The sequence below is a fragment of the Mastomys coucha genome, unplaced genomic scaffold, assembly GCF_008632895.1.
Source record: "Mastomys coucha isolate ucsf_1 unplaced genomic scaffold, UCSF_Mcou_1 pScaffold4, whole genome shotgun sequence".
NCBI lineage: Eukaryota > Metazoa > Chordata > Mammalia > Rodentia > Muridae > Mastomys > Mastomys coucha.
The window spans coordinates 46,761,421-46,777,430 of record NW_022196910.1 but is presented as its reverse complement, the minus strand read 5'-3'; the positions used below and the strand labels follow the sequence as shown (position 1 = coordinate 46,777,430).

Genomic DNA, 16,010 nt, shown 5'->3' with positions numbered 1-16,010 from the left:
AGGGGGAGAGAGAGAGGGAGGGAAAGGGAAGAAGGGAGGAAGAGAGGGAGGGAGGGGGAGAGAGAGAAAGAGAGGGAGGGAGGGGGAGAGAGAGGAAGAGAGGGAGGGAGGGATGGAGGGAAGGAGAGAGATAGAGATAGATAGAGAGAGAAAGAGAGAGAGAGAAAGAGAGAGAGAGAGAGAGAGAGAGAGAGAGAGAGTCCTAAGCAGATAACAGTCCTCTGGGCAAGAAAGAGAACTTTTGCATGGATTTACAAAACAAACAAACAAATAATCTAATCAAATAACTGAAAAGTCAATCACCCACATCACTGCCTGAAAATGACCTCACAGTAAACTTGTTTTGTGCTCTGAGAGGTATACTATGCAACATTTTTCAATTAAACAAATATATTAAGCATTTTTTTAAAAATGAAATTTGAATCAACTTGAAGCCTGAGTTGCCTGAGTGGGACTTTCTCATGCATATATTGCTTAACAAAACAATATAGCTATAGTGTTTTAATATGCACACATACCATATGAGAATCACAGACCAGCATAAGCAAACAAGAACAATGACACAAATGAAGGTAATGTGTTAATACAAATGATCTCTCTTCAAAAGCTCCACCCAGCTCTCTGCTTTCTACAATTTCACATTAAGTGACCTCAGGAGGAAAAGCTAATGGTCACTACACACTGCCAGGCACAGTTTTCACACACAGTGTTGCTCCAACACAGGAAAGTTAAGGTGAAAACCCAGGAGGCCGGTTTCCATGGCGGAACCCTGTGCCTAATTCAATACCATGATGCACCTGCAAAAGGCGCCAGGGCTGGAGCTGTGGGAAGAGACAAACAGGTTCCTCCCTTTCAATAATTCCTCAGATAGACAGTGGCAAGCCCGGATTTTTATCACAGCTATGAACAGTCTAAAGGGAATGAATACGACATTCCCTATCTACCTCATACCCTGACTATTATCCAGTATGAAATAAAAATATATATAACAACAAGATGGGACATTTATATTTGTATGGCAGATAAAATAAGCATGACTAAACAGAGATTTTAAAAGTTCGCAATAATGAATATTTAGAGGGGTAAGAAGCAGTGAGCATAATAAAGCTGGACTTCAGGGTCTAGCTCTAGAGTGCTGCCATACCTTGATTTATGACACTTGTGTAATGGAGTCAAGTCATTCTTAAGGAAAATCACTCAAATCTCCTAGGAAAGAATTTCCAGAGGAAACTGTCCTCCACGGAAGGTACACTTAAATGGAAGATCCCTAAGACTGATCAATATACTCAGAACTCTCTGGGTTATCAAAAATCTCCCAAATTCCTTAATAGTCAATGAGAAATCATGATCTTAATAGAAAGAACTACCTTTTGATAGCTCCTAATCAAAAGTAATTCATTAGCTATTTAGACAACTCCTTCGGAACAGTCAGAAGGGTTATTTGGTTTAAATACAGGTAAAACCCCTTGTCTAATTCTTTACCTAAAGTCTCTATAGTTTGGTTTCAGCTACTCTAGGGGCAAGGAGTCGTACTAGAGCCCAGGAGCTGGAAACAAGCCTGGCCAACATAGCAAAATGCTATGGGCTACCTGTTTGGTCTTTTAAAACCTGAATTATTATAGAAAGTAAGGTGTGAATTTATATTTTTATACTTAGAACCATCCTTAAAAATAAAGACACTAGTGTCACATTTTATGACACTCCTAAAACCCAGAAGTGTTTGATTTGCCTAAAGCTTGTCTTGTTTGCTTAAACTCCAACTCTAAAATGATGAAAGAATTGATAAGTGGCAAAGGCAGCTTTTAATAAAGTATCTCATTCTGCCACTTGTACCCAGTTGCCTAGGTGGGTTCAAATTAATACACAGAAATTTTCCTAAAAAAAAAAAAAACAAAAAACAAAAAACAAAAAAAACCAGTCTATCATTACCACTGTTAAAGCCCAGTTTTGCTCTAACCAGGGTTGCAGAGAAATCATCCATTTCTTTATTCCATGGCATCTGGCCCTATTAACATCTTAATTCGATATTGGGCATTTATTATGATAACTGAGGGGCATCTAAGATAAAGGAGAAGATGAAGAAACTCTGAATTAGAAGCCAGAAAGGAAGATACATCATTTAGGATAAGATCTATCAGAAAGCCCTTGAGACTCTACTAGAGAGTGAAGAATTTGGGGGGGGGGGTATTTTCTGGGAAATACCCAGAAATATACTAGCTCATTCATTCATTATCATATGATAAATTTCTTATGAAATTAGTGAGGTTTTTTTAAATCAATGGAATCACTAAATAAGATGTGGATGTCATCAATAAATTCTACCATACTCTAGACTTAACATAAATGGAATTTCTCCCTGTGTGAGGAAGTACATGGGCTATAACCATCCAGATTATACCAAAGACTAATTGAAATAGATATGCTTCGCTACAGATGTAATTGAATTCCGCTGTATTTCCCACTTGAGAAGGTTGGCTTTCAGAGTCAGCTTGCTCTGTATGCTTTTCCAAATACAGGTGGAATCCCCTCTGCCCAATTCAGGGAGGCCCTGGCACTGGAGCCAAAGATGCTCTGTGACATCACTATGTTTTGTGACATGCCTTCTGCCAAAGCTCTGGCTATTTAATATTGATGAGATGCCAGTTCACTGTGACATATTCAGTTTACAATGATGCATTTTAAAGTTGGGGACCCAACAACCAGCTAGGTCCACAAGTTTTCAAGGGCATCCCATAATAAAGGGTGTTCTAGGGAAGTCTGTGGATGCTATTTTCATGTGTAAAGGCAAAGCCTTTATTCTGGTTAGCATCTTATCCTTAGAGCAACCTTGATGAATCAGATAAGGCTAGGTTTTCTCTGAGTTTATGAACTTGATGGTTGGCAATCACTTCCTTCATTATATCATCCTTTTACACTGTTCTTGGAAAATGCTTTTCCTGGCTGACCTGCTTTCCAGCAAATTTATTTTAAACACGAAAAGCCTCAGCAACACGAGTAGAGCGCAAGCATTTGGGAGATTTTGAGTCAGTTTGTGCACTCAGCACAGCGCAAATCACAGAGGGTGTTGATGAGACTTGGTATGTATTGATTACAAGAAATGTGTTCATGGAATAGCAGCCCAAGCAATGTTCTTAAGCTCTCTTCCCCCACTTTCTACATTTCAGACTTCCTCCTCATGCAAGCTGGCCATATACATACATACATATATATATATATATATATATATATATATATATATGTGTGTGTGTGTGTGTGTGTGTGTGTGTGTGTGTGTGTGTGTAACTACAACAGAACATATTCTAGCCACCTACAAGACACTTTTTCCAAAGGCTCCTTAAAATAACAGAATCAATCAATTACAGCTACAATATTAATATGTACATATATATATATATATATATATATGATGTGCCACAAATCTTAAATTTGAGGATCTATCAGGGAAGTTAAATTTAGGAGATATAGACTCACTACATTACAATAGAAATTCATGAAAAAGCATTATAACATGAAAATACCTCTGAAACCCAGAGGACACTCTGCAAGAACATTATAGGACTACTGTTCAGGCAAGTATCAAAGGATTACAATTTGCATTATTGTGTTATTGCCACCACCAAGTGAGTGAGTTTTCACCCCTCAGCCTCCATCAATCACAGCAGGGATTTGTCACAGAGAAATAATTCCCCTGGCTTTCAGTACCACAGAAATTGGGAGCTAAATTATTTATTAGACAGTGCTCAAAAGGTATAAATTCAACACAGTCATGGTTAGACTTCAGAAAAGGGAAAAAAATGGGATCCGGGTACAAGTTCATAAAGATCCTTGCTCAAGAAGATAAGGAATAATTTTTAATTTTTAAAATGTAGATCACACATAGCTGTCGCCTGCCTCCCCTTCATCTGGGCACATAAACACAGTGATCTTGGCAGGGAAATGCTTTCTCTCTTCACCCTGAGGCATTTCTAGGCATTTTAAATCTATGGGGACCTGTCTAAGCCTTACCAGGAACCTAGAGCTCTGACAGGTACAAGAAAAAATTTAGTCCTCCTCTATTTTAAAGTCAATTTACAAAGGTCTCCGTGTAGGTATTTTTTTTTTTTTTATTCTACAAGTACTGCTAGCTGACAGCAAGCCAGTTCCTCTAACTTAATAACAACATTACGAACATGCACCACCAGAGAAAAGCATTTGAACTTCCGTGTACAAACAGCATATGCTTCATCACAGGGAACTGTCCAGAAGTTGGGACTATGAGGTTAATCATGAGCATCAACTCCAACACAAGCAATGACTTTCAAACAAACCAACCTCCTCTATCTTGAAAAGGAAGAAAAACACACGCATATGAAGTGAGTAAAAGAAATTACAACTACAACAGAACATATTCTAGCCACCTACAAGACACTTTTTCCAAAGACTCCTTAAAATAACAGAATCAATCAATTACAGCTACGATATTAACCTCTGTATAGACCCACACTGGTTGTAGTGTCTAGGTATGATCCGGTAGCCATACATGCAACAAATCAAGCAGGATGGATCTAGCACTTCATAGAACACCTTATGGAAAGTCTTTTGCCTCTAAGAGTAAAGAAGCATGCAAGGTTTATTGTTAGCCCAGGCATGTGAGAAGGACCAGGATGGGGAAGGGGGGCGGTTGGAGGGAAGCGCTTACTTCGAAAATGCTCGGAAGCATAGTAATAGACGTCCTCATAGCCCTCCTGGTAATCCTCTTCTGGCCGGTACTTTTTCCCCTTTCTTCTCCTAGATCTCCGAATCTGCTTGACAAATCCCAGGAAGCGGTCCATGACTGGCTCCCGGGGCAGCACAGTGGAGGCGGCGCAGCCAGCAGCAGAGCGGACAGCCCAGCTGCTCTTCAAGCCGGTGGAGCATGAATGACCCTCACCAAGCCGGGGACCGGGACACATTACCCTCCAGCCTTTCTCCTTGTGCCCATCAAGGCTGAGAGAGTTCAGCCACAGCAGGAGAAAACACAGCAGCGATGTGGGAGTAGCTTGGGAAGACTTCTCATTTAGCCCAAGAAACTGTCAAATCTACTATTTTTTTAAAGGATGGGTGGGGCAGAGGACAAAAGTAAGATTATAATAAAAGGTAACAATTAAAGAGGAAAAAAAGGCCTCGAAGCTGTTGGCTTCAACATGTTTCCAAACCAAACAAAAGTTCAAGATATTCAGCTTGAAGCAAGAGGCGTCCCGTCACTAATGTCACTACCCAACACCTCCATCGCGGGGCGGGGGTGGGGAAGCGCGCTAGTCAAAGGACTGAACCAAAGTAGAGACGACCTGGCTTCGCCCACCTGCTAATCCCACCCACTCCTGTTAGCATTCCTCTGCTCAAAGCACAGCAGCAGTGTGGAAAAACTTCCTAGAAAGCTGCGGTTTAGGAGAAGGGAAGGCTGGTTAACCCTTCGGCTCTCTGGCAAGCCACACTAGTGATCTGCAAAGTGGTTTCATCCATATGCTCAGCCCTCTTGCTGACTGAGTGTGCTGCATGTGTTAATTGGAGCAGCAGGGAGAAGGCTCAGCAGCTGCTTTCAAACCCACTGGGCATTAATGTATTCCAATCGCTGTTTGATCTAAATATTAAAATGCGCTTCTCAGAGAAGCCTCTCATAGGCTTAAGGACAGCAAATAAAGGAAGAACTGCGTGGTTTCAGAGAAAGGGAACACAATCCAACTTGGAACTCCAGTGTGATTCAGGCTGAGGTGTCACACTGCTTAACAATAAAACATGAGTTTAAGAGGCAGATGAAACTGAATTCTTAATTGAATGTGTCCGAGCCTTTATCTTTAAAAATCACAAACAACTTAAAAAAAAAAAAAAAAAAAAAAAAAAAAAAAAAAAAAAAAAAAAAAAAAAAAAAAAAAAAAAACCTCTATCAAAAATACTTGAGTCTAAAGGCCAGAAGTTCCCAAGAGGCTACATGGATAAGCAGCACTCCTCTGTAACATTCCCTTTCCTAGGGTCTTTCTTCTGAAGATCTCACTGATGGGGGTTTCTAACACTAAGAAGGAGTCATTTAGTTCCCAGTCTAATACGTCATTTGCACGTCAGCATATTACCTAGCAAACTAATGATATTCCTCAGATCCTTGTTCCCAGAAATGTAATTTAAAGAAACTTGTCTGACTAAATAATGGTTGTTCAATAACAATATCATAACAAGTGTGCACAGCCATCCCAAAGGGGGCTGGTTGTACTCCTACTATCTCTTGTTGGGTTCACAGGTAATCGGTCTCTCCTCTGCACTTAGACAGGGCTCAGTTTTCAGATATAGATTGTTCATAATGAAGGAGGGACGAATTTATTTAGGAAGTCAAATATTTACCAACCAGGAATGTTCCTACTCTGAGGTGTGTGAAGTCACATGCACTCCTCCCATGAACTCCCCTTATGCTTTGAGGCTTCTCATTCTGTATTAAGGTTGGATTTGTGTTGAGAGATACAGACCTAATGATGCTAACAGATAGATGCTATGAAACGCTTCATGAGCATCTTTAAATAACAACAATGACAACAACAATCACCGTCCTTAGGTTCTGAATCTTTTTGTTATTCTGGCTTCTTCAACCAAAGCAGAACAATTAAAAGCAATTAAATAGAGGCTTGCAGATCTGCAGCCTGGACTTTGAATAGCAGGTCAGTAAGTGAGTAGCATCTCTGTCTCTCAAATCAGCAAAGCAGCATACAAGGGTGCGGAGCCCTCCATGGAGACGAAAAGCAGCTTCAAGACTGGTTCCAGGACACAACTTAGCAACTGAACAAGGTTGGGAACAGGGAGTAGACAGCTTTTGCTGCTAATTAAGAGATTATCTTGTCTACCTGAGAGCTACTTGCATGAAATTCCAAGTCTTTTCTATGCAATTGTTCTTCAAACAGAGTGAGCTGCGTAGTTTTTATGTCAACTAAAGTCCTCAGAGAGGAAGGAGGTTCAATTGAGAAAATGTCCCCATAAGATCAGGCTGCAGGTAAGCCTGAGATCAGTTAGTGATTGATGCGAAGGCCCAGCCCACTGTGGGTGGGGCCATCCCTGGGCTGGTGGTCCTGGGTGTTATAAGAAAGAAGACTGGGCCATGCAAAGCAAGGCAGTAAGCAGCACCCTTCCATGGTCGCTGCGTCAGCTCCTGCCCTGTCTGAATTCCTGTCCTTACTTCCTTCAATGATGGACAGTGCTGTGGTAGTGCAAGCTCTTTCCCTCCCAGCTTGCTCTTCCCATCATGGCGTTTCACTATAGCAATAGAAACTGTAACTAAGACATAGAGTTGGAAGGCTTGGATAGTGATTTCTTTTTCCTTACTTAACTGGACCAAGCAAATACCCTCATTGGTGTCATTCATTTGGCAAATGCATGTGCTCCCCAGAAACAATGTGGGTACACATTTTATCTACCTGCATCTACAACTACAGCTATCACTGCAACTACACCGTAGCTGTGTATTAGAGCTGAAAGTTCCTTTCCATCCAGAAGTGCCAACACACTCGTCAGAGGAGCAGAGCTCTTGGCTACGGATGATACCTTTACAGAGAGCAATTTAAAACTTAAGCCCTGACATTCACTGATTTGTCACCTTCAGTATTTGCTAAGACCAGCTTCTCAAACAGTAGTAAGTAAACAGCTTTGCAGAAGGACAGATGTAGACAAGTGAAACCGTCCAGAACCTATCAGAAGTAGAGATCACACTTGTCTGTGATTTTATTATTTGCTGTTTTTCTTTTCAAAATATTTATTTCATGTAATGTTGTGCATTTATGTTTGTATGTCTTAATCTTCCTGTGTATGTGTATGTGTGTGTATGTATATGGTATGTCTATGTTTTGACTCTGTGTGTGTGTGTGTGTCTATGTCTGTTTTGACTCTGTGAAAGTGTGTGACTGTGTGTCTGTCTGTGTGTATCTGTGTGTGTCTGAGTGTGACAATTCTTGAAGACACAAAAGATGCTTTATTCCCTGGAGTAGGCAATTGTGAGCTGCCCAGCATGGGTTCAGGGAACTGAACTCAGCTCTTCTGAATGTGCTGTTAACTGGTGAGCCTTTTCTCCAGCCACCTCTTACTAAACAATTTGGTATTAGATAACCTATTGGTGTGCTCTTCAATGAGGAAGACTATTTCTCACTCACCCATCATTCCTTAGTTCTCTGTAGTTCTTGGGTTAAGGTCCCGGGCTTGGGGTCTGTGGTCTTTCTTCTGCTTTGGCATGCTGAATGGATTGTTCTTTTTCGGTTCATCTTTAGGCAGTCATGTTGGTGAGACTTTATGGCTTGGACACCCTACCCCTCTCTTCTGGAGGATTTTAGCTGGGAGGCAAAGATCTTGGGACTTGATTATAACAAGACATTTTTAAAAATGCATCATGAGACTGTGATGCTGAAGAGGAGTTTAGAGTTTCTACTTGGAAGGTTATGGCTATCACTCTTATAGTGTATCCATCTTATTAAAGTAGGAAGACAGGACACAGCAATCAGAATCTGCTCAGGTCACAGATGGTCAATGAATGTGGCCATGCATCATTGGACACGATGTGAAGAAGATGCAGAACTGTGTAGATCAAGATAACCTGACAGGGCCATTCTGTCAGAAGTGTTAGAGGAAAACAGAATCCTCTCAGTCCTTCAGGGATTTATAGTCCTGAATGCTTTCTCAGTTCTACCACAAAGTGTTCCTGTTAGCAATCCAAGACCAGCTCTAGAGTTTATGGAGCCTTTCTGTTGTATGGCTGCCACTGAGCTGTCCTGGATGCCTAGCAAGTTAGTAGCTGTGGATGTGCTGTCCTCAGCAAGGCATGATGCATCTCTGCAGAAACAAGCACACCCCCAGGACCAGGAAGCCTGCACTTTCTTGAATACTCTAATCAGTGGTCCTCATTTGGCTATTGTGCACAGACAGCCTGGTCCCTGGTCAAGCACAGGCCTGGAACCCTGGTGACCCTAAGTGATGGCAGGTGTTTGGCCATGCCTCCTGGGCCCCAGTCTCCTGTCCCAGCTACAGCCTCCCACAGCCCCCCTGAAGAGAGGTATGTGTCCATCAGTCACATAGGCAATGCCCCAAGCTCCTGGTATTCGGTTTGGACTCAACCCCCACAGTAACCTGGCAATAGACAGGTATGCTCCTTCCCACAGTTACCTGGCAACAGACAGGATGGCCCAGCCCACTATAAAAGGAGCTGCTTGCCCCCTACTTGCTCTGTTACCCTCTTACTCTCCTATCTCTCTTACTCTTGCCCTCTTGCTCCCTCTCTTTCCATTCCCTTCGCCCCTCTCTCCACGTGGCCATGGCTGACCTCTGCTTCTCTACTCTCTCCCTCTCTCTGCCTTTCTACAATAAATGCCTTAAAACCATGGACTGCCTCTTTTCATCAGGATCTGTGGTACTGGAGCAATGGAGCAGGCCTTTCCCTAATGAGCTCCCGCTGGGAGGCGCTCCAGCCACTGCCACCAACCAACCCAAACAACCTGTACACAGAAAGATTCTCCTCATCCAAGTAGTAATAACCAGCCAGAGCTCTCTCCCCCTGCCCTTTTCCCTCACCCCCAGGCCAGAGTTCGCCCTCGGGTCACTCTGTTCTCAGCTCTTCCCCAACTTCCAGCATTGTCTGGAATGTCTGAGACTGAGAACCTGACGTTCCTGGCTGGCGTCTGTGAGGCCCAAGGACCCTATAACAGGCGGGCTCTTCTGTGGTACCCAGCAGCATCTGTTGGTGCCAGAGAGTTGGAACCAGACTCCGGCAGGTCTGTGGGGACCCCAGACTGTGCCTTTCCCACCATCAGAGTGGGGGTCTGGGGGCTTCTCACAGCCTGACGCCCACCTGTCCGTGCAGCGCAGTCAGACTTCCCGCATCCTGTCTCACCCAGTGGCTCTAGCCCCGAGCTGATTCAGAACCCCACTTTTTGACCCACAGGCTACCTCAACAGGTAGCTAGTACAGAGGCTGCAAACAGCATCTAAGAGGACCATTATCTTCCTCAGTCATGTTTGAATTAGCTTATCCAAGGGTTTGGCATTTGGTCTACATAAAACTGGGTCAACATCTAAAAGTTAGGATACAAATAAACCAGATATTTGATTTTTTAAAAAAATTATCAGGTAACCTGGGACCCAATTCCATACAATAACTATATGAAGAGCTGAGAGAGACCAATATCCACCAATAATTCTATACTTTCTATTTAGCTATAGTCCCCTCCCCTGGGCTCAATTCTCTCAGTCAGTCACCTCTGGACCCTGCAGGCATCTGTGCCTGTGGACCATGGTAGAGATCTATTTGAGTAGCTAGCCCCCAAACACTAATTACTTATAAAGCAACCACAGCACCCTGCTCTCCTGTAGAGAAAGATACCATTGTAACAAGTAGGCTTTAGTGGAGCTAAAGGACCACTAAAGTGTAACATTAAACTTCTAAGACAAAAATGTGTTCACATGAGAAAACAAATCAGTCTGAGTTATTCAACAAAATGCACTAAGAATAGCTAATATATACTAACATATATATGTGCTCTCTCTTTCTCTACCCCCCCCTTCTCTCTCTGCAGCATTCAGCATTTTCCTCCTGGGAAGTAGGCAGTCACCTATAAAGCACTAGCATGGTTTCTATACTGTTTTGAATTAAGTTCTTCATCTGCTTTTATTAAAAGACTAGGCCAGCTATTAAGAGTAAGTCTTTAACCTACAGAATTTCCTAGACAGCTAATTAAAGAGCAGCCCTCTTTGCATATTTACATTAAATGATAGTTACAGTCTCCTCTTGGAAGCAGTATGGAGCATGCAGCCGATCTGGTAAATATTTAACAGGCTAAATAACATACCCCTTTTAGATGTGGTGGTGTCTGCACATGTGGTCATGAACGGTAGCAGCCTTCCTGTGACCTCAGGAATGGCCCTGTATCACACTGAGGCTGGCGAAGTCTGCGGGAGGAAGCGCTCCCACCTCAGGAGTGCTGCTATTTTCTCTGCTATAACAAGCCTTACATCAGACATGATTTATCACACCCTCTTTGCTAAATGAAATCCATAGCTTATGAGTCTCATGCATACATAATCTAAACATAAAACATCTTAATAATGCTCTATTTAAATATCTTTAACAATATTGAGTAAGTGCCTTGAAAGGCCCGACTGCAACAGAAGATGAAGTTAGCTCTCTGTAGCCACTTATAGTTTGATTTTTAACTTAAGATGTGATCAAAAGCCATTGTATATTTCAAATAGGAAATAAATAGTAGCAAAATGGACACTAGAATACATGTTTGTATGGTCTCTATATTAAAACTGCAATAAATATATCTATGTATCATATATCAAACCCTGTGCATATATAACAGGTTAGACATAAACTGAAGTGATTAGCCGGGCAGTGATGGTGCATGCCTTTAATCCCAGCACTTGGGAGGCAGAGGCAGGTGGATTTCTGAGTTCAAGGCCATCCTGGTCTACAGAGTGAGTTCCAGGACAGCCAGGGCTACACAGAGAAACCCTGTCTCAAAAAACAAACAAACAAACAAACAAATAAAAAAAAAACCTGAAGTGATTATAAGCTGATGTTCTCTTATAAGCATATTTATCATTTGGAGAGTTGGGAGCTGGGCTGAATACTGAACACATTTCCAGTTTGTAAGCATGTCTACCTAATCTGAGGACAGCTTCACCCTGGGCTACTCTCTCTAACATGCTGGCAAACCCTGTTTGTACTATGCCCCATTCAACTATACCAAACTGAAACAGAGGGAAAGAAAACAAAAACAAACACACATACAAAGGAAAAAACTCCCAGTTACTATTTCCAAAAGACTTTCCCTGAATAATTCCCAATTTAATATCTAATCTGATCTCACCGAACCGCCGCTTGTTTGAGTTGTTTGTTAAATGATGCAGAACGGATACCTAAAAGGTAATGTGAAACAAATTTGCTGGTCCATAAACTGGGGTGGGGTGGACTAAGCTAATCCACCCATCTCTGAAGTATTTCAGAGTCGACCCTCCACTGCCAACAAAGCTTTGAGTTCACAGGGCAGTGCTGAACAGTGGTTATCACCCGATTATGCTTGCTTACCGGGTGTGAAATGAAATTTAACTGTGGTATGTCTGCATTTGTGAGTTTACTATGGTTGTTTAGACTTGCAAAATGAAATGTCAGGCAGTCATTCTGAGGTTCCAAATATTTTAGGCTTCAAAGGTCTCAGATAAGCGGCTATTCTTTCTGTATTTAAACATTGTCTCCCCTACCACTTTGTAGAATTAACTAATATTTTTACTTATATATAGAATAAGCATAGGAGAGTAAAAATGAATGATTAAAAATAATTTTAAAATTTCCCATACTTAATGTACCATAAGAGCTTTAAGAATCTTCTGAGCATTGGAAATTCACACATTTTTCCCTTGGAGGTGTAATGTGCTTTGGGGGAAAGACTTAGACTAGAAAGTCTCTTTCAGCTACAAGACACTATAGTTTTCATGAGACAAGATGTTTTCCAATGATGGAGAACACACTGTTGGTTCCATAGTTTTTTAAGGTAATTATGAGACTTCATAGGATACATTTAGACCTCACACAATGGTTCTAAAGAAGGTATTGTCTAATATCTTCTATTTCCTAGAAATTCATACATCCTTTCCCCTCCCCCTCACTCCAGCTCCCCCTCTCTTTCCCCCTCCCTCCCCTTCTTTCTCTCTTTCCCTCCCCCCCTCTCTCCCTCCCCTCTCTCCCATTCCTGGTTCTCATTTTCTTCCTATTTCTTCCTCCTTCCTTGCTCTTTCCAACTTGTCTTATTAAATTACTTAGGCAACAGGGAAAAATCTACTTTGAAACAACACAATTTATTTGTCTATTGTTTTGGTGGTGGCTGTTTTACCAAAGTATTAAATTTCAAAAACAGTTTGATTCATTTGGCTACAGACATATTTTTATGATATTTAAAATGTTTTCCTGTAGTCGGATGTGTTTTAAGGGTTGAACCTTTGGTTCTCTTTGGATGTCTCCCCATCTTTTTTGGTCTTTTTCCTCTTAAACTCAGTTTCTGCTAACAGAGACACCTTCTTTGTGTGATATCAAACCTATACTGTGTCCTCTATACTGTTAGATGTTGTTTCTCTATTTAAACCGACTGGTGTTCCTGGTTCTCCTCTCATTTTGCTATTGAACTTCAGCTGTCTCATCTGTTGATCTGTTTTCTCATTTATCCACTTAATTGCTCCTCACATGTATTGCAAATCGATATTTACTATGCAACAGAAGACTGAAATTGTGAAATCATCCTTCTCCTGATGGTAGCTGTATTTACAAGTTAAGAGTTTAAACCCATTAACTGAAATGGTGCTTTCCCAATGTCTATGGCTTTAAGAACTCACTTATCACTCACCCAGTCTATAAAGTATGTGTAGTGTCTGTGACATGCTAGATCCTTAATCCACGCAAGCTCTTACCAACCTTTACAGCATGCCCTATTTTATATCTCTGCTAGCTCATCTTGGTGCTTGACACACTTTTTAGGAAGGCCCTTGTACAAATTAAATAGTATGCTTCCATGAGCCATGAATAATGTGTGCTCAGCTCACACTCAGCCAGATTCATTCATTAGACAAGTGCTCACTGTTTGTAGAGATGCCAGGCACTGTCCCCACTCTGAAGGCAGAACCCTGTGCAGAGAGGGCAGAGTTCCCTGCTCTCCAGGGTCAGACCTCTGATCAAGGGGACAGTAATGCACTGAGAAGAACATCCCAGAACTCTGAAGTGATACACAAAGAGATGATGACCAAACCTAACAGCAGGACATATGGGAAGGCCTCCCAAGAGGGTAGGGAATTTCAGCAGAGGTCCAAGACAGAGCCATTCAGCAACACAAAAGGCTGAGCAGTGTAGCCAACAGGGAACACACACAAAGGACTAAGAAGAAGAGCCTGGCACTGGGCCAGGGACAGGAAGAAAGCCATGGCAGAGTTCTGTGAGAAGTTAATGGGATGGGCAGGAATGCTTCAACCTGAACTCTGCAGACCCAAGGAAAAACCGTAGATCTGTCAGCTAGATGCACACAGGACACAAGTGACGGTGTTTTAAGGATGTGAACTGCTTTGTGATCAATACACTAGAGTCATTCTGAACAATGGTGGTGTAAAATGGGCCAGAAGAGGAGCAGGATTCTGAGTAGGAAAGGGAGAAAGAATGGCTTTTAGTTTTTGCCTTGATAACTGGAAGAATAAACACATGGATTTGAGGAAAACTAAGATGGAAGCCTAGAGGTGGGGCTGCATCTTCCTGTGTTTTACATGCTATGTATCTTACTGTACAAATACCTAGAGATCCAGTGAGAGTCACCTGAGCTGTGTGACTGGGACTGTGTTAGGCAGCCTCTCTGGGTTTCTTCTCCATCTACAGGCTAAGGGGATAAAGAATTAGGAACAAGTTGCCAGCACTGTTATGTAGATTCGGTCACTACATCACACCAGCCCTGAGCAACAATACTTAAATATCTTGTTAGAATTATGTATTGGGTTTATTTTATTGACCACAGCATTCTTTTAAACCTCACTCATTTTCTTTATCCCTGTTAGAGCTGCTCTTTATAATTACTGGGATTACTTGTTCACTTAACTATAAGTCAGTGTAAAATTGTCCTATCATTGATATATGCTGAATATTAATTTAACATATTGCTTATTATGTTGTTCATTTGACAAAAAATTCAAATAAATTAATAATTATCAAACTGCACTGAGTACTAATAATAAAACAAAACAAAATCAAAATACAGATACTGACTTTGTCTTAATGAAGCTGATATTCTAGAGTCAGGAAATAACAGGTTATAGGAAAAGTAAATAAAGAAACTCAGTAACAGAGACTCAACTGGAAGTTCATATCTTTCACTATGTATTTAGCATTTTTAAACAATGAAAGAATTGCTATGTAATATTGTCTTCTTGAATATTATTAATGAATGACAAACCAAATCATAGTGCTGAGAATAAGAGGGAATGGTTTTGATTATCTGAGCAATTTCAAATTCTTATTCTCTTCCTTCAGCAAACTAGTAAGGCAGTTATCATAATCCTACTTATCTTATTCCAACAACATGCATTTCGCTATGTCAGACAGTACCGTAGACAGTGGTAACCTGGTGACGTACAAGACACTGGGGGGGTCTTAACTTTCAATAGCTTTCACTCCATTGGTAAAACAGGTAATATGAGCAATTTCAGATAGTAATAAATTTCATGAAGACAATAAGGCATGAGAACATAACAGAGTGGTACTTGGATGGAGAATGAAGGGAACATTAAATATGGCAGCTGGAGACTATCTCTTTAAGGAGGTGGCATTTGAACTGACTACCAGGATATCTGGAGGAAAATAAATCCTGGTCAAATGGAGAAAAGAATGCAGACTCTGAGGAGAAATGGGTTTGACATGCTTAAAGAACATGAAGAAAGAAAACGAGGCTGCAGGTGTTGGTAGGTGGTAGAAGACTTGGATGCCTAGCAGAGTAGCCTGGGTTCTATTTCCAGCACCATAAAACAAAACAAAAGGAAACAAAACAAGACAAAACAAAACAAACAAGATGGAGTCGCTGGCATAGACACCTGGAAGGCAGAAGATAAGCAATGAAAAACAATAGAAATCCAGCTCAAGTAGGATCTTGTCAGCCAGGATAGAAACTCTTTTGAATGGCTTGGACTTGAACCCAGATCCTCACAATGCAAGTGTACAATATAACAATGAGCCAAATCATGTGCTAGAATGATTGTTTTGATTCTAACAATCAACAGAGAAGACATAAGATAGCATGTGCATGGGTGCCTGGGTGTGTGTGTGTGCCCACAAACGTGCATGTTGAGAGTCTAACACAATTAAGTTACCCACCAGGTGATAGTAAAGTTTTCTTTTTGGCCCAGTGAAACTATGTAGCCTAGACTGGCCTTAAACTTTTGGAGATCTTCATGTCTCAGTCTCATAAGTGCCAGGTTTATGGGCATGTGCTAGCATGCCTAGCCTAGATC

General features: G+C 41.4%; 1 protein-coding gene across 8 annotated transcripts in view; it reads right to left on the bottom strand.

Annotated features, from left to right (window-relative positions):
- Grip1 (glutamate receptor interacting protein 1) overlaps positions 1 to 16,010 on the bottom strand; it is a 648,195-nt gene that overhangs the window by 389,542 nt on the left and 242,643 nt on the right. The window contains exon 1 of one of the 8 annotated variants that reach the window (XM_031349327.1): positions 4,679 to 5,540. The exons of 4 other annotated variants lie outside the window; for them this stretch is intronic. In XM_031349327.1, the coding sequence (XP_031205187.1) occupies positions 4,679 to 4,931 (253 nt within the window). In that variant the 5' untranslated portion in view covers positions 4,932 to 5,540. Of the gene's footprint in view, positions 1 to 4,678; positions 5,541 to 16,010 lie in introns of those variants that run through there. 3 more of the 8 variants (XM_031349329.1, XM_031349332.1, XM_031349345.1) reach the window with 3 other exon arrangements.